This window comes from Mirounga leonina, unplaced genomic scaffold (assembly GCF_011800145.1).
Source record: "Mirounga leonina isolate KUSES-001 unplaced genomic scaffold, KU_Mleo_1.0 Mir_170, whole genome shotgun sequence".
In the NCBI taxonomy this organism is placed as follows: Eukaryota; Metazoa; Chordata; class Mammalia; order Carnivora; family Phocidae; genus Mirounga; species Mirounga leonina.
Genome location: NW_023270433.1, coordinates 32,833,149 through 32,857,246, shown reverse-complemented (window position 1 = coordinate 32,857,246; position 24,098 = coordinate 32,833,149). Strand labels below are relative to the sequence as shown.

The 24,098-nt window shown below is 38.8% G+C and overlaps 1 protein-coding gene across 6 annotated transcripts in view; it reads left to right on the top strand.

Moving 5' to 3' along the window:
• TDRD7 (tudor domain containing 7) overlaps window positions 1–24,098 on the top strand; it is a 77,772-nt gene that overhangs the window by 23,052 nt on the left and 30,622 nt on the right. For all 6 annotated transcript variants that reach the window (XM_035016239.1, XM_035016243.1, XM_035016242.1 and 3 more), the window contains 4 exons: window positions 5,409–5,482; window positions 7,770–7,987; window positions 19,656–20,242; window positions 23,684–23,870. In XM_035016239.1, the coding sequence (XP_034872130.1) occupies window positions 5,409–5,482; window positions 7,770–7,987; window positions 19,656–20,242; window positions 23,684–23,870 (1,066 nt within the window). The remainder of the gene's footprint in view (window positions 1–5,408; window positions 5,483–7,769; window positions 7,988–19,655; window positions 20,243–23,683; window positions 23,871–24,098) is intronic.

Sequence of the window (24,098 nt, the reverse complement as noted above, 5' to 3'; positions counted from 1 at the left end):
AAACTATTATTAACTTAAAATTTGAGGACTCACCAAATCTTTTGAGAAGCTGATAAAAGGTATAAATGATCTTCCCAGAAAAATAAATGTGTACACATATACACACATCTTTGTATATTAATTCAGGAGATTCGTGCCCCCCAGAAGCCCTCTCAGGACCTCTGATTAAGAACGCATGTCTGCCAGTTAACAAACTGGAAGGTTCTAGAAAAATAACATGACAGATATTTTCTGATATTGTAGGTATCAAGCTAAGTTTACCATGTGACACCAGTAAAATAGAAAGGGGTCAAGAGTAAGGATATCTGATTGATTTGTGATTTCTCTGGTATATATGAGGGAAGGAAATGTTTATCTCTAAAATAATGTAATTCCTGACCATTGTATTTTTATTAAGGTGATAAAATTACTAAATTAGGTATTTAATATATTTATCCATAAAACATAGATAAATACAGTGCTGAAGGTCAAGGTTCCCATTAGGCCCAGAAAGAGAGAAGAAATTGCTATGTGTATATTATAGTGAGTAAGATCACGGACTTTGAATAGGAATAAATGGCTGTCTGGCATTAGCCAACAGACACCATGATCATAAAGGCATCTTTCAAGTATTAAGCTAAATGAATATAAATTTATTGTTAGTTTCTGAGTCTTTGTATGTTTAACACTATTGTATGTTTAGTACATCCTAAATATTTGTAGGAAATATTTTCTAAAATACCTTTATTGCTTTTTTCTGATTGCAAAAGTACTATGTGTATGGTATAGAAAATTTGCAAAGCATAAGGAAGTAAAAGGAATAAAAAAATTGCCTCTAATCCAAACATAAATGTAAACATTTAAAAAATATCTATCTTTTGGGGGCACCTGGGTGACTCAGTTGATTAAGTGTCTGACTCTCGATTTCGGCTCAGGTCATGATCTCGGGGTCCTAGGATAGAGCCCTGCATGGGGCTCTGCACTCAGTGGGAGGTCTGCTTGAGGATTCTTTCTTGCCCTTTCCTTCTGCTCCTCCCCCTACTCTCTCTCTCTCTCTCTCAAATAAGTAAATCTTTAAAAAATATATCTATTTTAGGGGTTCCTGGTTTGTTAAGCACCTGACTCTTGCTTTCAGCTCAGGTCATGATCTTGTGGTCATGAGATTGGGCCTCGCATCAGGCTCTGTGTTTATCTTGGAGTCAGCTTGAGATTCTTTCTCCCTCTCCCTTTGCTTCTCCCTCCCCCCTCTCTAAAATAAATAAATCTTTAAAAAATATATATGTATTTTATTTGTGTGTATATAAGTTTTTAAAAATAGCAATGGGATCATGCTGTGTATTACTGTTTTATAACCTGTTTTAAAAGGTAAATAGCTTGTTGGCCTTGGGGTGTACCTGTGGGTGCTGCTGGCCATGTAGTGTCTTTTGATTTATGACCTTGACATAATAGATAGGCTTGTGGTTTTTTAATTTAAAGATATTAAGATTTAATTCACTAAAATTTATTCTAAGGGGTTATTTGTACTTTTATACTTTTTTAGGTATCTGTATTTTATCAGCTTACATCTTAATGCCTAAGTTTCCCCTGAAAACAGCAAATGAAATTATGTATTTATGAATGAGGGAAAAAAAGAATACTTCTACATTATCAATTTTTTAAGTTTGTTTATTTATTTGTTTATTTAAAGTAATCTCTCCACCCAATGTGGGGCTCAAACTCATGACCCCAAGATCAAGAGTTGCATACTCTTCTGACTGAGCCAGCCAGGTGCCCCTACATTATCATTTTTCATGTCAGGGAAGTCCATTGTCCAACCACATATTGTTGAATATAAATGATTTCCATTATTGTAAGCAATTCTTACTGAATATCTCTGTAGAACAGTCCTTGCATATATTCATAACTAGTACCTTAGAATAAATTGGTAAAATTGGGTAGGAGGGTATACATACTAAGGCTATTACTAATTTATGCTCTACACAGATTATACCAATTATATTCTAGAAGCATATGGATGTGATTGTTTCTTTGTACCCCTGTCAACATTAGGCATCACTTTTTTAGTTGATACTTTAAAAGGTGAAAAAATGTACCTGTGTTTTAATGTCTATTTCTTTGACTTTGATTCTTAAGGAGGTTATAATTTTGTCATATGTTTATTCGACCATTTGTAGATCGTTTATGAATTACATGTCTTTGCCCTTTGCACGACTTTTCTGGTTTTTTTTTCTTTTCTCATTTGTAAAAATAATTTATAAATTAAGAATATTGACCCTTTGTAATAAGTTGTCAGTGTTTCCTCAGTTTATTTAATTTTGGTATTTTCATTATACAAAAACTTTTAAAATTTTCTAGAGTTACATCTATTAATCTGTTCTCTTGTGGCTGCTGTCTTTAGGTGTTAGGCTTAGAAAAGCATTTCTACCCCAATATTATATAATAGGTCTTCTGTTTTCTTTTAGAATGTTATGGTCTCATTAAATCTTTAATCCAAAATTTATGTGGTTGTACAGGATAAGCATAGCAGTCTCGTTAGCCAGACGTCCTGCTACCAGTCATTGTGTAATCTTTTCTTTCCACACTGGTTTCAAATGCTGTATTTACTAATAATAAATTGTTATAAATATATGACTCAGTTTCCGGGCTTTCCATTCAGAACCATTAGTTATCTGTCTATTCTTTTGCTGTGCCAAAGTATTCAAATTATTATAACTCTATAATGTGTCAATAACCTTTACTCTCCACTTCCTCCTTTCTCTACTCCTGATTTGGCTTCTTGCTTCTATCATATGCTTTCATTATACCTATTGCCACTATCATAGCACTTAGTAGGTTTTGTTTTTATAAATAGATTTTGTCAGTGCATTATTATCTACTTTCATGTAAGAGATTATACAAATCTAGCAGCTTATAGCGCATATTTATTATCTCCTAGTTTCTGTGGGTCAGGTATCTGACACTGCTTAGCTAGGTCCTCTGCTTCAGTCTCTTATGAGGCTGCACTGAAGGTACTGGCCATGGCTGGGGTGAACTGAGCAAGAATCTGCCTCTGGGCTGATGCACATGGTTGTTGGCATAATCATTTCCTTTTTTTCTCAGTGCCCGAGTTCCTAGCTGTTGGCCAAAGACCACCTTCAACATCTTTCCATATAGGCCTCCCCGATATGTCCATTTGCTTCATCAAAGCCAGCAAGGGAGAGATTATGCTAGCAGGGGGTGGAAATTAGAATCTTCTGTAACCTAATCATTTGTAATCCCCTCAACCTTGAAATATTCTCTTGGTTAGAAGCAAGTGACTCAAGGGGAATAGATTGCACAAAGCTGTGGATACCGAGGCAAGAATCACTGGGGGCCGTGTCATAACTGCTTCCCACAGTCTGTTTTATCAACTATATGTATAGTCCATGAGATAGGAGTGTGTTTCTCTTGTTTAATCATAGTTCATTTCTGTCTCCCCATGCCCCCACATAGTAGGTCCTTAATTAAGTGTTTGTGGGGTATGAATGTGTCTCTAATACATGGCATATGTTTAGATTTAATGGGGGATTTTTTTGGACCAGTCTAAGTATTTGTCTTTTTTTTTTTTTAGAGAGAGAGAGAGAGTACGAGTGGGATGGGGGGAGAGGGAGAGAGAGAATCCCAAGCAGACTCCACACCCAGTGCAGAGCCCAACTTCGGGGTTCCATCTCATGACCCTGAGATCATGACCTGAGCCAAAGTCAAGAGTCGGACGCCCACCCGACTGAGCCACCTAGGCGGCCCACTATTTATTTGTCTTTTAAGAAACAAAATAATAAATGTTTTATACTTACTGTTATAAAATTGATTGGACCTCTTTCATCTTATTATGTTTGTTTTTCATATGTCCCTGCAGTTTCCCTTGAAAGCTTTCTTTTGCTATGTCAACTGTTTTCTTTCCTGTCCATCAGACCTACCCATGCTTGAACCATAGCTCTCCTTGCCATAATCTCTCTATGCTCTCTCTTTGCTCATAACCCTCTGCCTGCTACTAGAGCCCTCAAAGCAGACTCAGAGCAGGGGAAGGTTCCAATTTACATTTTTATGGTCTGGTGCAAGGGAAAAGAGTGCTGTCTCCCTACCAGTTCTGCATAAGTAGGAGTTGGATATGTTTTGGCATCTTCTGTTATTACCCAGATGCATTAATACATAAATACGATGCTCTTATAGTTGCATACCATCATATAGTAAGTAAGTTGTGTTGGTAGTCTACCATTTAATAATTTATTATAGAATTAAAATATTATGAGATGTGCTTCATTCCAAAGAATTGGTCTAATTTTTAGAGTATTCCATACCATCCAAAAATCGGAAAATATGTGTACTGTGTCATTGTCACCCACGCTAGTCCCATACCCACTGTTGGGCAAGATGCAGTCATTGATTCATTCAGTCATCTTATTCACTATACAACATTCACTCTCCCTTGCCTGGACCAAGTACTGCCCTAGGCACTGGAAACAGGTCATTAAGACACTTGGAGTCTAGTGAGGGAGACTGACATGAACACAAATGGGGTGTGTGTGTGTGTGGTTTCTTTGTCCTCCTATTTGGAAAAATCTTCCTACATATATCCAATATAATTCATATAAAAATTATTTGGCGGAGGGTATGAGATGTGGGGAATCTATGTTTCTTCTTTTCTAATTTGTTATTTGAACAATCCCCTCTGTGGTTTGGAATGCCACTTTTCTCATATGCTCAGATACAATGTAAATTGAGTGTTTCTAAGCTCTGTATCATTTTACTTATCTGCTCAAAGATTATAAATGTTGCCACTTTATAACTCATTACAGTATCTGGTGATGGAAGTCCTTCATTTTTTAGTTATATTCCAAAATATTCTTTATGTTCAACTGCTTATTCTCTGCACGATTTTTTTTTTTTTTTACTTTGTACAGCTAGTCCCTTAAAGGTGAGTACTTGGAAATCTAACTTCCAAGTTCTTTTAAAGTTCTAGTTTAAATTTAGCTTTTAATACCCATCACCTGGTATTAAGGAGGGCACATGTGGTGATGAGCACTGGGTGTTATATGTAACTAATGAATGTTGTTGTAATTGTTGTTGTAAAACTGCATCAAAAACTACTGATGTATTAGATGTTGGCTAATTGAACATAATAAAAAAAAAAGAAAAACACTAAAAGTGAAAACCATAATAAAAAGACTAAACATAACTACATTAAAATTTTTAAAAATAAATTTAGCTTTTAACACATTTTTCTCTGGGTGAGTATGAAACATGAGAGCTAATACCAGGTATCATTTTCATTTTTGCTCATTTTGAAATATTCTGACTTGTTTTGCTGTTCAGTGCTGCAGAGACTTTAAATGAAAAGTGGTGTTTAAAACTTGGCATAGATTTTGCTATTAGAATTTTAACTTACTTTTTTTTTTTTTTTAACACCTTAGGTTTAGCCCAAAGGCATCCCTTCCACCACCTTTTCAGATGCATCTCTCAAGAACCTGTGCTAAGGAGATGAGTGGTATGTTTTCTAAACATTATCTTCATGATACCTTTTGGCTTCTGGAGCCTCAGAGCCCCTAAGAAAAATATCTGATGGTGGTTTTTCACATTTGCTCTCACCTTATCCTACTTGGAGTATATCTCTCTTCCCCTCTTTCCTCATTTCTTTAAATTATGACGTTAGGTGATCTAAAGAGAAAAGAATACCTCCAGAGATATCATTATTCTGACATAGGCCTTTCTCACATCAGACCAATTCTCTCTCACTTCCGTGTGTCACCTGCAGAGATACTTGTGTCCCTTGTCACGCTCTCACTCATTAGAGGGTAAGATTTAAAGTACGTAAATATGGGACTTCAACTCATAAAGTGGTTTCAGATACTCCACCATTTAAAAGCCTTGGACCCTAAACCGTGTGCAATGACCACTAAGCATCTAAGTACGAATATAAATGATTCCTTGGGTTATAAAATCCAAAAGGGCTGTTAAAAAAACTGTAAGAAATATAATAAAGTCAAAGAATCTGCAGATTAAAAATGCACACACTCGTTCTCTTGTCTTCTCCAACCAAAGTATAAATTCCCTACTCATAGACCCACCTGAGGGACACAGTGTTTCAAAATCAGTATTTATGTTGCAAGAAATTTAAGTGTGATTTTAAATGATTTGCTGCTTTAAGTGTGATTCTTAGTGAGTCAAAATAATTTTTTCCATAAGAACACATCTCTGGTATTTCTTATAGAAATTAACTGAATAATATGATTTCTGTTTATATCAATTACTGTTACACAGGCATTTTCTGAAACATGGCTTACTCAGTAAAGTTGTATACCCTTTAGAGATTGTAAATCCTTTTCAATTAGAATAAGCTTTTTTCTACAGAACCATGAGGACTTGTTTCAGAGGACTGCAGTTCACCTGGCAGCTGATATGTACACACTTATACATAGTCTTTCCTACCTGTTATAAAACAGATTACTTCCTTGATTTGTTTAACAAAAGGCACACAAGTTTAGGAGACTCCCAGTGGCGCCACAGAAGAGGTGCATTTAGCAGAGATTCCAATCTTGCATCAGTTCTGACACTCTCTCTTTAAGGGAGGTCTGGCCAGTTCTCAAAAGCTCATCTTTTCCTTATTCCTGGTCCTTTTGTATCATTATCTGGGAAGAACCTAAATAAATTAGTAATGCCTTTATATGGACATCGTGGACTCATTTGTTTGCTGAGCCAAATTAAGTCTCATGCGCTGTGGTTGATAAAGCAAAGTCAGCATCTAGCCATCCTCAAGGAACCACTCACCCTTTGGCTTCCTGGCATCCTCAGAGGCCAGCGTTCCCAAACTAGTCTGTGTATCTCTCTACCTGCCAGTTTAAGATAGAACAAAATTTGCTGAATCCCGGTAGAAATACTGTCTGATTAAAATATGAATATATTTTGCTTGTAGATGGTAATCTTTAATACACTCTAATCTGTGTCCCAGGGAAACTTAGAGGAGGTTTGGAATGAATTTCATTGTTCTTAAAATACCAGAACTGTCAGCTATAGTGGACACTCAAATTTCTTTATTGTCTAGGATGTTGGCTCAGGCATTCTAAGTTTTAAATAAAAAATAAGTGTGAGTAAAGAGAGCTAGCTAAAACTTTATAAAAATTCACTTATAAAAGATAAATGATTTGGATTGAGGAAATAAAAGCAAATTAGTAGATATCTGTGGGTACCAGAGCTTTTATTTAGTTTATAAACTGAGGCTAGGATGATTACTGTAGGTGGATCAATTTTTGAATTTCTGTGTATTGCCGAATTATTTTTCTCATTAATAAAGGACAAAATTATATTTTAAAACCTAGACAATTTTTTATTTTCTATAAAACGTTCTTTGATCTTACAATTAAGGCATTATCCTAATGCTTTGTGGAATATAACTTTAAGCATTTCATATATACCGGTATTGTCTAAAATTTAACCTTTCTTAGTTGCACTAGGAAATGATTGGTTAAATAATAAATTTCATTATTCTTTACGAGGCAAGATCATCCTGATGTTTAAATTAAATTAGGAAGCATCCTTGTAACATAAAGGGAGCAGGTTCCCTCTGTGGGTGACTGTTGAGCCTACTGGTCATTTCAGAGTTAAAATTTAGAATGAAGTTGTCATAGTCCTGCTTGGCCTAATCCTGCTTGCTTCTAAGTCCCTTGACCCCCATAAGCCTGAAGTATAACCAAGCCTAATGACACAAATACTAGGTAATGGGGATAATCTAAAATGTTAAGCCTTCTGGCTAATTCTATCATTTTTTTAATTTAAAGATCATTTAAATCAGACTGTTGAAAAACCAAATGTCACGCCTCCTGCCTCTTACACTTATAAGATGGATGAGGTTCAAAACCGCATAAAGGAAATACTAAACAAGCATAACAATGGCATTTGGATATCTAAGCTTCCACATTTTTACAAAGAGTTATATAAAGAAGAACTTAATCAAGGAATTTTACAACAATTTGAACACTGGCCTCATATTTGCACGGTACGTTTCTCCTTATTCCTCCCTTCTGATGCCTCCTCCCTGCCCCACTTTCAGATTTTGAGTTATTAGTCATATCACCTTTACCCCGGGAGCATGAAGCACTTGACATAATATTGCTTCATTAATATTTATCTCTAAGGTTAACATCAGTTAACCTTAGAGATATCAGTTCTTATTTATAGAAGTATGTCAAGATTGAGGGCTATGTGCGTTGTGATTGCTGTTTTTATATATTTTGTTTTAAATTATTTTTACATGCACTTAATATGTGATAATATGTATATCATTTTGTATTGAAGTGCTTCCAGTAGATGCTGCTAACTTTGCCGTTTTCATAAGTTGAACTAACTGGTAATAAAACTTTATTAGCTTCAAATTTTACAGGCTTATTATTTTGGCTGTTTATAGAGTACCTTATTTTAATTTTTAAATTAATACAGGGTTGTGATTTAAAATGTTTACAAACTTCTCTGGAGGAAAAAAATTGACAAGTGAACTGACATCAATTTCTATACCTGTTTCTACTTGAGAGTCTATTATTATAATAAAATGATGGATCAGAATAGTTTATTAGAAATCCTAGTTCAGCCAGCAATAGAGACAATTAGATTCTTTTTTTTTTTTTTAAAGATTTTATTTATTTATCTGAGAGAGAGAATGAGACAGAGAGAGAGAGAGCATGAGAGGGGGAGAGTCAGAGGGAGAAGCAGACTCCCCACTGAGCAGGGAGTCCGATGCGGGACTCGATCCCCGGACTCCAGGATCATGACCTGAGCCGAAGGCAGTCGCTTAACCAACTGAGCCACCCAGGCGCCCCTAGAGACAATTAGATTCTTAAACTAAAGTAACTATTAGATGTTTCTTAATGTTTTCATTTACATAGTATATATTCAACGATGTAACTATTTTAAATGGCAGCATTAGCAGCTACTTGGGGCTTCTAAGCTTGCAGAATTAAATATATATATATATATGCTTTTGTTTGATAGAGGGCTTTCATTTATCTAATTTAATATATATTTTGGCCCCCGACCTTGTTGGGTAAAGCACAGGCCACTCTCTTTTTCTAAATACCTGGCCTGAAGACAGCATGTATTTTTGTAACCACTTTTTCCTTCAGGTCACTGACACCCATTCGAGTCCCAGTCACTTTCCCAGCAAGTGTCATTCGTTCATTCATCCGACCATTTGTTCATACATGATTTACCGTGCACCTGCAGGTACCAATCACTGCTGTAGATGCCAAGAACGCCTTAGGGCCATGTCACGTGTCAGATTACACAGTGGAAAGTGGGAAAATAGGGAGACATAGCAAACTCTGGAAATAGGCTGTTGCCTTATTTATAAAGTCAGGAATGTTTACGGACTATGTTACCCCTGATTTATGTGGAATATAGGGTTTGCTCTTATAATGGGAATTCCTGTTGGTTGCCATTCATTTCATTCCATTTTTACTCCTTCCTAGGGAGAGTTTTCTCCTTGGCTGCAGGTTTAGCAGCATTGATGTGCCCCCTCAGGGTTCCCTCATCTTGAGGGGACTTTGGATGTTTCACCAGGCTGCTCAATTTAGAGGTGCAGGGCCTGGAGCCCCTTTCCGAATGCTTATGGCTCTTTTATTTTTTAAATCTATAGACAGTCATAAACTTATAGCATATCTTCAATGAACTAAGAGCCCTTTTTTGTCAGGATACACATATAACTCACTTTAAAGCTTTGATTAAAAAAAAGTTGTCTTTGGAGTAAATTTTTAAAAATTAACTCCACAGATCCTAATGTATTATTGTTTCTGGTTGTTTTATTTTATACTCCATGATAACTACTAGTGTCTGTGTAGCTTAATTTATGGCTTTTGGGGAGAAATTTTCATCTTTCCTAACTATATGTCTGCAAAACTCCAAAATTTCTCTTGCTAGGATTGTAGGTGAGAGAGTGTATCTTTGATGTTAAAACTTTACCTAAAATGAAGGGTTTCTTACTAAATTTCGGGTGCTGAAACAACTGACTTTTTATTTTTTCGTTGTTCAAATTCATCTTTGTTGCATAATAATGTTCAGGCAGTGAGGGTAGAACGTGAAACAGACATAGAATATACCTTTCTTATCTATATTCTGTGTCTCTCAGCTTTGAGTAGGACTGTTCCAGATGCAATCACTATAAATTATTAGGGATGAGAATTTGCTTAGTGTTAAAGCATTGTGTCTAGGATGCCAAAAACTGCCATTATTGATGTCTATTAATCTTTTCAAAACTGTTTTCTTATAACCTCTGAATATTTTTTTTATTGTTATGTTAATCCCCATACATTTCGTCATTAGTTTTAGATGTAGTGTTCCATGATTCATTGTTTGTGCATAACACCCAGTGCTCCATGCAGAACGTGCCCTCCTTAATACCCATCACCAGGCCAACCCATCCTCCCACCCCCTCCCCTCTAGAACCCTCAGTTTGCCTTTCAGAGTCCATAACCTCTGAATATTTTTAACAGCCTGCTGGTATACAGTTTTAAACAATTACACCATGGTTATTTTTAGACAGTTTTAAACAGTTATACCATAGTTGTTTTCTCTTTCTTCTGACTTCTTGCTTTTCACCTTACTGAAAAGCAGAAATGCTGATGGCATGCCCAGGGCCGATGCTATTACAGGTGAGGACATTCTCAAATGCAGCATAGAAAATTCCGAGTAAGGAAGATTTGGTAGTGTGTATCTCTCTATACAGCTCCTTGTGAAACTGAAGAAGAAACCCAAGTGTGGCATATTTCCCTATTTTTCTAAAAAGTGCTCTCTCTCCCCCAATCATATAAAACATTCTACATAAAAAAGATTGAAAAATAGAGTTATGAAGGCAAAATCACCCATTTATACCTATATACAATGGATACACCATATGTACTTGACAGATTCAGAGATAGCCACCTGCAGGTATTTCCATTTGAATATCAGAATGGGCAACATAAGCTTCTGGGGCCAAGGAGCAGCTCTGAAATTTTACTTTCATGGAGGTTCTAATCAGCTATGTGCTATAAGCCACTTCACAAGGATATTGGATTACTTTTTGATGCAGGCGGAAGGATGCTTTGACTCTGTTGTTCTTAACCTTTGGATCTCTCCAACAACAAAATGTGGACTGAGTTTTGAAAGCTAAAGAGCATATAGTCATGTTCACAGTGATGAACCCGTTGCATAGGGTTCCTAGGCAACTTGCAAGGGAAGTGGAAATAGTGCAGAAGCTGTTGTGAAAAGGCAAAGAGCCCGAGATGATAGGTCTCTAGCCCAAGGATACTGAGCCTAAGAATTCCCACTTAGTCCCAGGAGGAGGACAGTAACACCTCTTAGCTATTCTAGAATGCTGGTCTTATTAATGTTCTTCTTAACTGCTGTGTTTAGCTAGGACTTATAAAATGCTTCTATGAGGGCGCCCGGGTGGCTCAGTCGTTAAAGCGCCTGCCTTCGGCTCGGGTCATGATCCTGGAGTCCTGGGATCGAGTCCTGCATCAGGCTTCCTGCTCAGTGGGGAGCCTGCTTCTCCCTCTGCCTCTGCCGCTGCTCCCCCTGCTTGTGCTCGGTCTCTGTCAAATACATACATTTTTTTAAAAAATGCTTCTATGAGCCAGACGCTGCCCTGGGTGCTAAGGATAACGGTAAACAAGACAGACATGGTCCTTGCCCTTATGGCACTTACTGTCCAATGGAGAAAATAAACATTGAACAAATAATGGTAAGCCTGTGACTGTGCTGAAGAAGTGCAGGGTGTTAAGGAAATGTGTAAACAACTTAGGACGATGAGTCAAGAAAAACTTCCTGGAGGAGGTGCCTACTCACTGAAACCTGACAGGTGAGCTGAAGTAAGCAGGCAAAGGAGGCAGCTTGTGCCAGAGCCCTGAGATGGAAGGAAAAACAAACTTTTTCAGGAAAACTGAAAGAATTTCAATAAGGAGAGAGTGGCTCAAGAAGAAACTCAAGAGGGGGGCCTGGGTGGCTCAGTCGTTAAGCATCTGCCTTCGGCTCAGGTCATAATCCCGGGGTCCTAGGATCGAGCCCCGCATCGGGCTCCCTGCTCCGCGGGAAGCCTGCTTCTCCCTCTCCCACTCCCCCTGCTTGTGTTCCCTCTCTCGCTGTGTCTCTGTCAGATAAATAAAATCTTAAAAAAAAAAAAAGAAAGTCAAGAGGCAGGCAGAAGCTAGAGGTCACTTTGTGAAAGAGTCATCATCCGGTGGGAACTTAGCACATACCCCACACCAGGAGGTCACCCAGGATCCAGAGCTTCTGGCAGACTTTGATTTCTAGTAAAATTCCAAATCTTATAACAATGACTGTTGAACACCAGAGATTTTGTTGACATTCCCCACTCTCTGCAGTATGGGTAGAGGGAGAAACCTCTCCATTCCCACATGAGCCAGAATATGTATCTTTATTTAATGCCTTACCTGACACTGCACAGAGAGCTGGGGGGCTCTCTTAGAGCTGGACAGGACCACATGCGCTCAGCTGAGAAGGATTTCCGCCCTGCCTCAGAGACCTAGAGGAAGAGCACAGGGCCGCTTCGGGATAGCTGGGGCAATGTTCTGAGTTGTGCTGGAGGCACATCAGGCCTTAATTATGAATATAACATTTTGTGAATGAGAGCATGAAATTCTAGAACATAAAATGTGAGTGATGATAAAACTGCCCAGTTGTACTAATTATTCATGCTTTTACAGAAAGTTGTTTACTATTAATCTGTATTTTTGTTAAATGTCATTTCCCTACCCCTTAGAAATCACTGCACTTTACATTGTTGAGTACTCTAATACCCCAGACTCTAAAAATTCTTAAAGTTCTGAATTGCATCAGTACAGTAATCTCCATAATATCATAGGGGGCGACGGCAGTTCTGCCACTTACAAAGATATGTTTTTATATTTTTGGATGTTCAGGAATTTTTCTTTAATTGTGGTATATAATTGTATAAGATAATAAAGCCACCTGTTAGCCCATGCAACATGAACTGCCCTTTTTTAAAGCCTGGATATTTCTGGGCTAAAACTGAACAACTTGAATTTCTAAGGAAGTGAACATAAATCAAACAGCAGTGATGCGTCCTCAGATTTAATAGTATGGATACCATCTACATAGCACCACCAGCAGAAGCAGCAGTGAAAAGATAAACTGAGGGCATCAAAGTATAGCCATAATATCTAATTGGAATCCAGTTTCTTTTCTAATCCTTCACCAATAAAAAAAAAGTGGTGAACACATTGGAACAGTTTAATTTTAATTTTAAATTTCATTTCAGTGAACATCTGAATAGAAGAAAGACTAGCACTGTGGCGAAATGAGAACAGAGATGTTGTGTATGATGTTGCTGTGCTGGGACGTGAAACAGAGCAACTGCCCGTAGGGTGCTCGAGTAGGATAGGAAGAGTTTGGGCTTTGGAGTTCCGTGCTTGCCTTGCCATCTCTTAGCTATATTACTTGCAGTGTACAAATCATCCTCCCAGGGCCCCCACTGTGTTCTAAAATGTGACTCTATCCATCGCATAGGGTTGTTGAGTGAAGTGGGACAAACTATAAAAAGCAACTGCCATGCAGTATCAGACACATAGCAGCTATTTAGGAAAAAGGCCGTTATTTTTTGAGGGGCAGCCCAGCTTAAATTAAAGCAGGTTATAATCACCAGCAAACCAGAGACATGCCCAGCAAGCTCTACAAAGGAACTTATCTCAGTGAAGATAGAGGAAAAGCTAATGGAAGAACAAAAATTTAAATTGAAAAAAGATAAGGAGAGTAGATGACTGAAGTCAAAGTAATCGAAACTCCAAGATGAGGTGAGTTTCTGCTATCTTAGGGGCACACCCCCCCGCCCCCACCAAAGGTAATGAGGGCATGCCTAGAGTACCTACTTAGCCTAGAAGGCACAGTGAAAGCCACAGCCGCCAGCGAGGATCATCCCCAAAAGCTCTGCACACATTTAACCAGAAGATGCCATCGTCTTGCTGAAGGAAACTGAGCAAGAGCCTGACCTTGGACACGCTGAAGCAAAATGACTTGAAGTCTATCCTAATAAAAATAGTTGCAGTCAGCATCAGTAAAAAGTCCTTACTAGGAAAAAGGGGTGAGAGGTGAAAGAGAGTATGAACCTTAAATTGTATACAGTCTATAAAACTGCTCATCCAAGATGGTGGAGAGAGTTTTTCTGAGCAGACGGTTTGTAAACACTCAGGGGTTACCCTCTACAGGCACTTTTTACCTTTATCTTTGATTTAAATCTCTGTGGAATATGCCACAAACATTTGTACTTCTTAAACAGAAGCAACTAAAAATTGTAACTGTTTCTGAATATCTTGGGCTCGGCATCACTAGTATTGATAAACTGCTGCAGATAGGGTGGCAGTTGTAGGTGGCGTGGAACATTGAGATATGTGGGTTAGCTCATCTCTGTATTTCCCTGCATGTAGTATATGCCCCACCCACTGCCCTTATGGGCTTCGGCTCCCAACCTATCAGTTTGTCTTCACTGTGGCCCAATGGTGCCATTGGGCACCATTTTCTCATCTCTCTCAGTGGTCTGACTTTTCCAGAACTTCTCAGTTTTAGTACAAAAAGACTGAGCTCTTAAGGAGGTCATCAACCAGTCAATCTTTCTTTCTGTGAACTGGCTAATCACAGAGTACTAGCTTCTGGTCAGTAACTCTTTGATGTTTTCACTGTGGCAAGGTACTTAGGGGTCTTCTATTCACTGCTGAAATTGAGTTTTTAAATTGGTTTCTTTTTGAGTTCAAAACCTTTCTAATGCTTGGATTGCTCAGAAGCAGGCCTCCAGGTAAATGTGATTTTACTGTACTGTCTCCGGTTTGTATTGGATGGTGACCACATAAAATGAAATTTAGAACTTAAAGCTTCGGGGGCACCTGGGTGGTTCAGTCGGTCAAGTGGCTGCCTTCGGCTCTGGTCATGATCTCAGGGTCCTGGGATCGAGCCCCACATCAGGATCCCTGCTCAGCGGGAAGCCTGCTTCTCCCTCTCTACTGCTTGTGCTCTTTTGCATTCTCTCTCTCTCTCTCTCTCACAAATAATAAATAAATGAAATTTTAAAAAAGAAGAACTTAAAGCTTCAACACAAAGAACCACAATGGAAACAAAACTGTGACTGGATGAGACCCATACAACTGTTTTAGAAAACTTTTTAATTGGACAATACCAATTCTATTAGAGAATCCCAAAGAAAATTCTAATTCCACAAGAGACAGTAAGTTTACCTCAGTAGCTCATGCTGCAGAGTTAGCAGATGAGCCTTCCATAGACTCAAAGGATTTGGGCTTCAGGAATTTAAGTTTACAGGTAAAATTAGGAAGAAGTAAAGACCTCTAGAATTAAGAAGAAGAAAGTTTCTAGGTGCGTAGAATAAAGACATTTGTGTGAACAAACTGAGCTCCTGAAGAAATTGATGTTTGAAATCCTTGGGCCTCACATATGTCAAACCTAATATGTCTACTCTAAACGTAAGAAATCCCAGAGGAGTGTGAGAGAGAAGTATTTCACTGCAATTCCAAATGAGGCAGAAATCAAACTAAATATAATAAACTTATGGGGATAAAAAGTCTAAGGCATGTTAGATACCAGAATTTTCTGATGAGTACCAAAGGAGGTGGTTTAAACTCCATGGTGTAGAGAGTTAATTTTCTATGTTACCTACCTGTCTCTCCTGTTGGGGGTGAGGGTGAGGTGGAGTGAGTGAAGATGTGGAGTTCCAGGTCATGCCACTTCCCGGTCATTGGACTGGTAGTTTCTTGAGTGGATATCCAAAGCCAAAAAAAAAAAAAAAAAGTATAGTCACAAAGCAAATAAAACATGGAGGAAAAGGGTAGGATTATGACCTTGAATCTTCTCCTACAGAAGAGAAGGCCCATGACTCCCTCCTCAGGTATGTATCTGGATCAGGTAGACTAGAGAAGGTGAAAAGCGCCCTTTAAGAGATAACTGAAATGATGAGCTGCTGATTATCATACTAAGTATATAATAAAAGCCACATTTCAAATGGCTGTTGACTTACCTTGGTCATTTGTGAAGGCTAGAAGAACTTTCTACTTGGGGGATGTGACAGGCGATCACATGACAATCTGGTTAGATGCACCAGAGCACAGTGAATAATGGACACCACACTGTAACCCACATTATAGCAATTCCTTATCTTTGGGGAGATTGTTGTAAGCTGGGGATAGAGTGGTAGGTATCTTTTGTAAGCCTATTTACCAGATAATTAAAGAGAGACAAAGACACATTTTGTGGAGGATAGGTAGCAATCACTGTTGAATGAGAAAAACAAATTTTCGTGAAAATTTTAAAGTTTCAGTTGAAAAAAATTACACTTGTTTTACGTTTTTTTAACTTGAAAAATATGAGTTTCATTATTTTTCCCTTTGAATTCAGTAACCCTTCAGCCAGTCTCCAAAGATTGCTTAGAAAGTATATGGACCAGACATTATCCATACCACTAAGCTTATCCATGAATATTTGCCTTACGTGTTGAAGGACATCTCATTCAGCTCTGGTTAGTGTCAGGTTCAGTTCCTAAAGTCAGGCCTTTAGTAAATACTGATTTGAATTTAAAGAGGCCAAATTACTGGAGAACAAAGTGGAGTTTAGGTTTATAACCAAACCTCTTGAGATTAAGGAAGAAGCACACTGGAAAGTGCCTACAGTTCAAAGAACTAGTCATTTGGGGTTAGGGGGTGGCTATCTACTTTAAACAATAACAATAAAATGAAACTGCTGCTAGGGCATCTGGGTGGCTCATTCAGTTGAGCATCGCCTTCAGCTCAGGTCATGATCCCGGAGTCCCAGGGTCGAGCCCCACATCGAGCTCCCTGCTCAGTGGGGAGTCTGCTTCTCCTTCTGCCCCTTACCCCGCTCATGCTCTCTCTCTCACTCACTCGCTCTCAAATAAAATCTTTTTAAACCTTTAAAAAATAAATGAAACTGCTGGGGAAAGAAATCTGTCCAATTATTTGACTGTTGTTTAGAATTTGGATAAACTTATTGGTCAAAAATCTATAGGCTGACTAGAAAAGCTTGACTTAACTATTGTAGACACAGTCCTGGAATCTTACTAATTCCAGATGATCTCTTAGCATTATTCTGAAATAAAGATCAGAAAAGAAAGGGAATTCTGTTTCCCCTAAGTGGCCGTAATATTCATAAACTTCTGTTAAGATAGTAATTCCTAGTTAGAAGAACTCAATATGCTGGCCATATTTAGAGATCATGTCTAGAGGTTTGTTAAAGTGCATTGTTAGGTAATTGGTCCTGATCACATCTAAAGCACAGGTGGGAATGGAAGCTTCAGGGCTGGGAATGGGGGAGACTGTTAAGCAAACATTGAAGGATCTCATGTTCCAATTCACTCACTGGGTAGAAAATGATCATAAAGCTGAAGAACCCATCTTACCCTCTTTTGAGTTAGAAGAAGCCATGTGGACATTTGGGGCATGGGGCTTGTGAGAGTTGTTTTAGATAAATAAGAAATTCCACTGCAATCAGTTTCTACCATCCACTTCAGAGAAGGTGTTGCAAAAGGTTGAGAAGAGGTCTGTAGGCAGAGAATGAAGGTGGGCCCAGAAGGCTCAGCTGGCTTTCGATGTGGAGGACAATCATGTCTAAATCTAAGATTACCTGAATTGGGATTCTATATGACAAGTAAATAATTTACATAGAATTCTATTTTATTTCTCCCTTTGCTCCAAAAGTATGTTTCTTAAACCTTCTCTGGATACTGTGTTCTTTTATCTTATTAAGTGTCTTAAAGCACAGTGAAGATTGGCATTTTAAGATTCCAGATTTAAAAACACGAATCTCGAGACTACTGAGAGCAGAATGAGGAGTTGTCAAAATATTTATATCCCTACGGTTTAAAATTAGGGACATAAATTGTGGCTATCATATAATGTGCCATCCAGAGGGTCACAAGGTGTCAGCAGGAGTTTACTAAGGATGACCAGGAATCCAGCAGATGCTAACCATGGACTCAGTTTCCTCTACTTTCATTGATGCTTGAGGTTTTTCTGTCATGGACTTTTCCCCCAGTCCTCAAAACTTAAACACACCTTGGCAGAAGAATGTGAGGAGGAAAACCTAATGTTTTATACTTGTGTTAATATTCATCTTCCTCATGTATCACCTAGAATATATAGTCAGACTAAAAGCAATCTATTTTAATATTAAATTGACTATGTCTCTTGACTTTTTAAAGCTCTCCTTGGGTAACAAGACAATATCTTCTTTATATATACGTATTTAGATTCTTTCTTCCTAGGCATTATATAGAAAATGAATAAATGAAGTCAATGTTATTTACTAACAAGCTGAGCTGTCGGGAATAAACCATTGGGAAGAAAGCTAGGAAGTTTCTAGACGAAACTGAAGCATACTTTAATATTCTGTTCTTCTTAGGAGAGGGAGGACTTCTTACAAGCTTGTATTATTACCTTAGTGGTCTGGAATGCTTTTCCAAGGGCTTAAATTACAACTGAGGGATAGCTGAATAGGATTTGACAAATAAGGAACATTTTAGAGGGTTGGGAATGCTAACTTCAGTCTAATCAAAAGTTGAGAAACTTTTTTTTAAATAAAGGGCCAGGTAGTAAATATTTTCGGTTTTGTGGGCCAACAGCTCTGTCATTGTTACCCACCGTCTGGCACAACTGCTTGACTCTGCTCTTGACGGGCAAAAGCAGGCAAACGCAACGCCTAAACAAATGGGCATGGCTGTGTCCCAACAAATCTTTATGTACACTGCATATCATATCATCTTCACCTCACAAAATAATTCTTCTGATTTTTTTCAACCATTTAAGAATATAAAAGTCATTTTAGCTCACAGGCAAGGCAAAAGCATGCGGTGAGCTGCATTGGGCTGCAACTTGTAGTTTGCTAACCCCTGGTCTAATAATATAAAGGCTTAAAACTTGGAAAAAATAGTGCCATACATCAGTTTCTCTTTCTTCTCTTATACAAAGAGATGCCATCGAGCCATGCCTCTCAGAAATGTTATACAGATAAAAATTAGAGATTGGATGACATACAAATGCCAGGCATTTTTATCCCTTGTTCTTTGGAGGGGCAGTTTTTAGCTTTCTACTTTAGTGGTTGTAAAAACTGCACCTTATCTTTGGAGGGTCTTTTTCTAAATAATGGAAAGTTAAGGGTTTTCTCAGGATACTGCAAGAAGAAGAAAAACAGCTAGGGCTTCAGTTTTGTCTAAATATTTCCTAACTTTCTTCCCAATGGTTTATTCCTGACAGTTCTGATAACCTTTTCACAGCTTCATCCCACCTTGTATTCAGTCGATTTTTGTAAGCTGTTGCTTTGGATTTGACAGAACCGAATGAGATGTGTGGTTTACAGGGCAGAAACTCTCATGATTTCATAAGGTTGTTGGAGGCCAGATGCCCCATAAGGGAAATTAATGCTGTTTTATTTCCCTGTTGATTTCTGAAATGTGGCTCATGATGTTATTTGTAGATGAAAGAAATGCATTAAGTCTTAGTAATTGAGAAGAGTAAAATGTACACTTTTTTGTTCTCTTGATTAATTTGAGAACAGTGTTGTTCTCACTTAAAATGCATTAATGTGTTTTCGGGTTGTTTATAGCCATTGAGATATCTGTCATTTGCTTTATTTAAAAATTTCAGGTGGAAAAACCTTGCAGTGGTGGTCAAGATTTACTTCTTTATCCAGCTAAGAGAAAGCAGCTTTTGAGAAGTGAACTGGATGGTGAAAAAGTGCCTCCATCCCCACTACCTGCTCCAAAGCAAATACCACCATTAAAAGGGTGTCCAGTAGTTATGCCAGGAGACTTTAAAGAGAAAGTTTCAGAGCTGCTGGCGAAATACTCAAGTGGTCTTTGGGCCAGTGCCCTCCCCAAAGCCTTTGAGGACATGTACAAAGTGAAATTCCCTGAGGATGCCTTAAAAAACCTTGCCTCGCTTTCTGATGTATGCACCATAGACTACATTTCTGGAAATCCCCAGAAGGCCATTCTCTATGCTAAACTTCCATTGCCCACTGACAAAATCCTGAAGGATGCAGGGCAAGCACATGGTGATTATGATATCAAGTCTATGATTGAACAAGAGTATTTGCAGATAGAAGAAAACATTGCCAAAAGTGCTGATACCTTTGTGGAGAATACAACAGTTCCTCCATTAATCATTCCAACTGAGGCATCCCCATCAGTACTGGTGGTTGAACTGAGCAACACAAACGAAGTGGTTATCAGGTGGGTTTTATTTTCTAATTCCTTAGGACCCTGGTGTACTGTTGTCACTTGGCTATTCTTCCCACGGGTACTGGGCGTTGAGGAAGAATAGTATATTCTTAGTTCTGTAGAATTATAATGAAGTATAATAATAATTCTTGTTTTCATATCTTGCACATTTCTCCTAACTGCCAGAACTTTTTGTGTTTGTATCTCTTAGATTAATTTTTATTTCTTCCACATTATAATTATATATGTACATTTGTCTCTCCCAGTAGACAGTGAGCATCTTGAAATCAAAGTACTTAAAAAAAAAATCTCTGCATGTATTCTTAATATTTGTTAGATTTGTTAAATATACATTTGTTCTTGTGAGAAAAGATAACTAATGGTTTTAAAAATTGGAGTGATAGTATGGTCTGAATGTGAAACAAAATCTATGCTGAAAGCATAATGATAACTATGTCAAAAGCAATACCTAATCCATAGAAAAAGTAAGTCACCCACTAGGTAGGTAATACTATTTAATCTGGGACAATGTAGCATTTCATAAAAGTCAGAATAGCTAAGCACTGCTTACCTGGTATAATACAACAGATTAGCCCTTGGAGCCAAAAGTACCCTGGTTACTTGGTCCTTTTGATAACAGTCATTGCCAAAGTGGCTGGTGATACCTGGAATTAAAAAAATGGTCCAGGTCCAGGCACTTGATGTGGACTTTTGGAGAAAATATGGAATACATAGAAGATACTGAAAGACTATAATTTGTAGTTTCTGACTCAGGATCAAGAATGGGAAGCGGTATAGTTGGATCTCTGGAGGCACCTGCTTAGAGTGTGCTTGTGGACAGAAAAGGAAAAGGCTGAATCAGAATAGTATCCGGCTTCTTCAACCAAAACATCCATATGGTTTGGGCTGTTATTTCTCCAGAGAATCATAGCTAAACTGGGAATGCCTAAAGAAAGACCACAAAAAAAATTACCAATTCCTTCAGTGAAAGAACAGATAAGAAACATCAAGTTCTTCCATTTGAACATACAGAAGGTTTAGACAGGTCTTGTTTGGTACAGAGGGAGGAAATGAATAAAGCTTTTATTCTAACATGTGGTATGGCCTGAAGAGGTAAATGGGTTGTTGAGGGTTAGGGATCCCACTGTGGTTCACTAATAAATTGAGGTAGAGGAAGAATGCTGAGGAGCACATTGCTGACTTCTACCATTTAGCATTAGAAAGAAATCTAGATCTGCCTCCTTGGCAGGATCCTTTGGTGTCTGTTACTATTAGTTGTTGGTTCTGTTGTCAGACCAAGCACCCGGCACTGGGCTAGACAGATCATGTGATTTCTGGTGTTCTTACCAAGGGTTGGTAGGAATCTGGATCAGGTCCAGGAGTTTAGTGAAAAGGTTCTAATCTACTTCAGGATGATTAGATCCAGGTCCTCAGATTGTTTAGATCCCTTTCTCCAGTACAAATTTGAATCCTGGAGTCAGTATTCTACCTGTTCAGCACAGTGGCTGGCAGCCAGCAAGCACAAGGGGTGATATGTGCTGTTAGGTTGACCTTAGGTCATTGGCATCCCCCTCCCCCCCTGCCCCAGTCCCAGAGACTTAGTAGATTCCAGCTGGGCTGAGCCCTATCTTATATTTACATCTTCACCGAGGCAGACAGTAGGCTCTAGAAACTGGCCTGTGACTCATAAAGGGTTTGAGGACGTGTCGTAGCAGAATCCTCCGATCAAGTATGGGAATCCCTTGTCTCCGGTTTCAGAAATTAACTTTGTAAAGCTTTGTACTTACAGCATACCCAAATTGGCCTGCATGTCATTCTTTGCCCACTTGCTCAGGTAATTTGGGGACAAGGCAGGAGCTCGTTCTTGCCACTACCCCCCCCCACCATCAAACCAACTGTAATCTCATCCCCACCCAAGCTGTGTGGCCACTCTTCTCTACTGCTTGCTGTAGAGAGCAGATTTCGTGCTGCTTCTCTCCCCCCGCCTCGTCCTCCCTAGCAGGTGCCCGTGCTGAGCAGGCCTCGGCCCGTTGGGCTCCCAGGGCTGTAGCAGCACTAAAAGGAGGCCCGGGAGAGTCCAGGTCACAGGCCTGGGCCCTTGGGCGGAGCCACAGACCCCCCCAGGGGACTACGGAGCCGAGTGTGCAACTGTTATGCAGGCGGACCCTTCGCATTTGCAGAGCTCAGTCGGCGGAACCCATAGAGTGTGACAAGGCTTCTTCGGCTTCTAGAGTAAATAATGTCCATGTAATATTTGGTTTTAAAATAGCCATTACCTCAAAAGAGGCATTCTTTCCGTATTGTGTAGGACTTTTTAAAGCTTTTTTTCCTCACGTAACAAATAGTTGAATAGGCTATGTTCTGTGCTGCTGATAGTTACTAAGAATGCATGAGAACAATCCCAAAGGAATAGTTTCTTAAAGCTCTATGGGACCACTTGGGCCCTGGGTAAAAGCTGGAACAATGCAAAGGGCAGTGTGTTTGTGGCACGTCCCCATCTCCGTGGTCAGCATAGCTTCCAGCCAAAAAGGCTGCATCCTATGGCCTGGACAGCTCCTGCTACAGGCGCCCAAAGTGGTTTTGCTGCAGTTTACATCCTGGAAGGAGGGCTTTGATGGAATTGTCCCTGAGCACTGATGGGCAAGAAAACAAAGCCTATTTGTGGGAGAAAGGGAAATAGTGTGTTTTGATAACATAAACTGGAACAAGGTGACTGCAGTTTCAACAGCAGAAAATTGTAGAAGGGGATAGGCCGTATCCTGAAAAAGACTGCTCAGAAAGCATATAATTTAAGAGAGATTTAACTAGAAGATATCATCTCTTAAAGGGTATCAAAACTCAACATTTTGTGGTAATTTGTTCAAATTTGTTCAGTAAGCCGGGAGGATGGGTTGTCACATAGTTGTGTTTAGTGTTTTTAAGGCTTTGTTTTTCTCTATTAAAATTTCATTTGTTTTCAGAGCTTGAATCTTGTTCAAACCCAGCCTCAGGGCAAACCTGTCAACTAGATTCTCTTAGTAATCTACAAAGACTTCCAGCAGCCTTAGTCAAAACCTTGAGTCCACTCTTGCTAATCTAGCCTGCACTGGCATCTCCATTTTCCACCGTATCTCCTTTCTTCCCTTCCCTTGAATCTTTTCTCAGCCTCGTCCTCCCTGTAGTTTCCCTGACTGCTTACTGTGACATCCTCTAGCTGTCTGGACTGTTGCCAAGCATTTGCTCTGCTGGATTTGACCTGGTCTTATTTTGCATGAACTCCACAGTATTACATTTTCCTTTATCAAGACAGAAATGTTTACTAAATAGACGTTCTCTTACCTGTTGGTATAAGCCAAGTCTGAGACTGGAACCAAAGATGGCCGTAGGAAAAAAACAGAGTAACGTTAATGAACTCCTATGGTTTCCCTCCTCCTGGGTTGCTTCATCTGTGTTCTCTTCCTTTAATTAATTCAGGTATGTGGGCAAAGACTATTCTGCTGCTCAGGAATTAATGGAAGATGAGATGAAGGAGTATTACAGTAAGAACCCTAAGGTTACTCCAGTCCAGACTGTGCATGTCGGGCAGTTACTGGCTGTAAATGCAGAAGAGGACGCTTGGTTACGGGCACAAATCATCTCAACGGAAGAGAACAAAATAAAGGCAAGTACTGTTTACTTTGTCATAGCGTTATAAAGACAAACACATGATTTTTCAAATGTGTTACTTCTAATATTGTGTCCTTCCTAACTGCGTTTAGTTTTTTCCAGAAGTTGACAAGATAGTATCTGTAAAAGATTAACCCTGTCAGGTTTTAAGTCAGTAGTAGTCATATTATCTCAGAGTTTTAGTAAAAAAAAAAAAAAGTCTTCTCCATGGTAGTATTCAGAA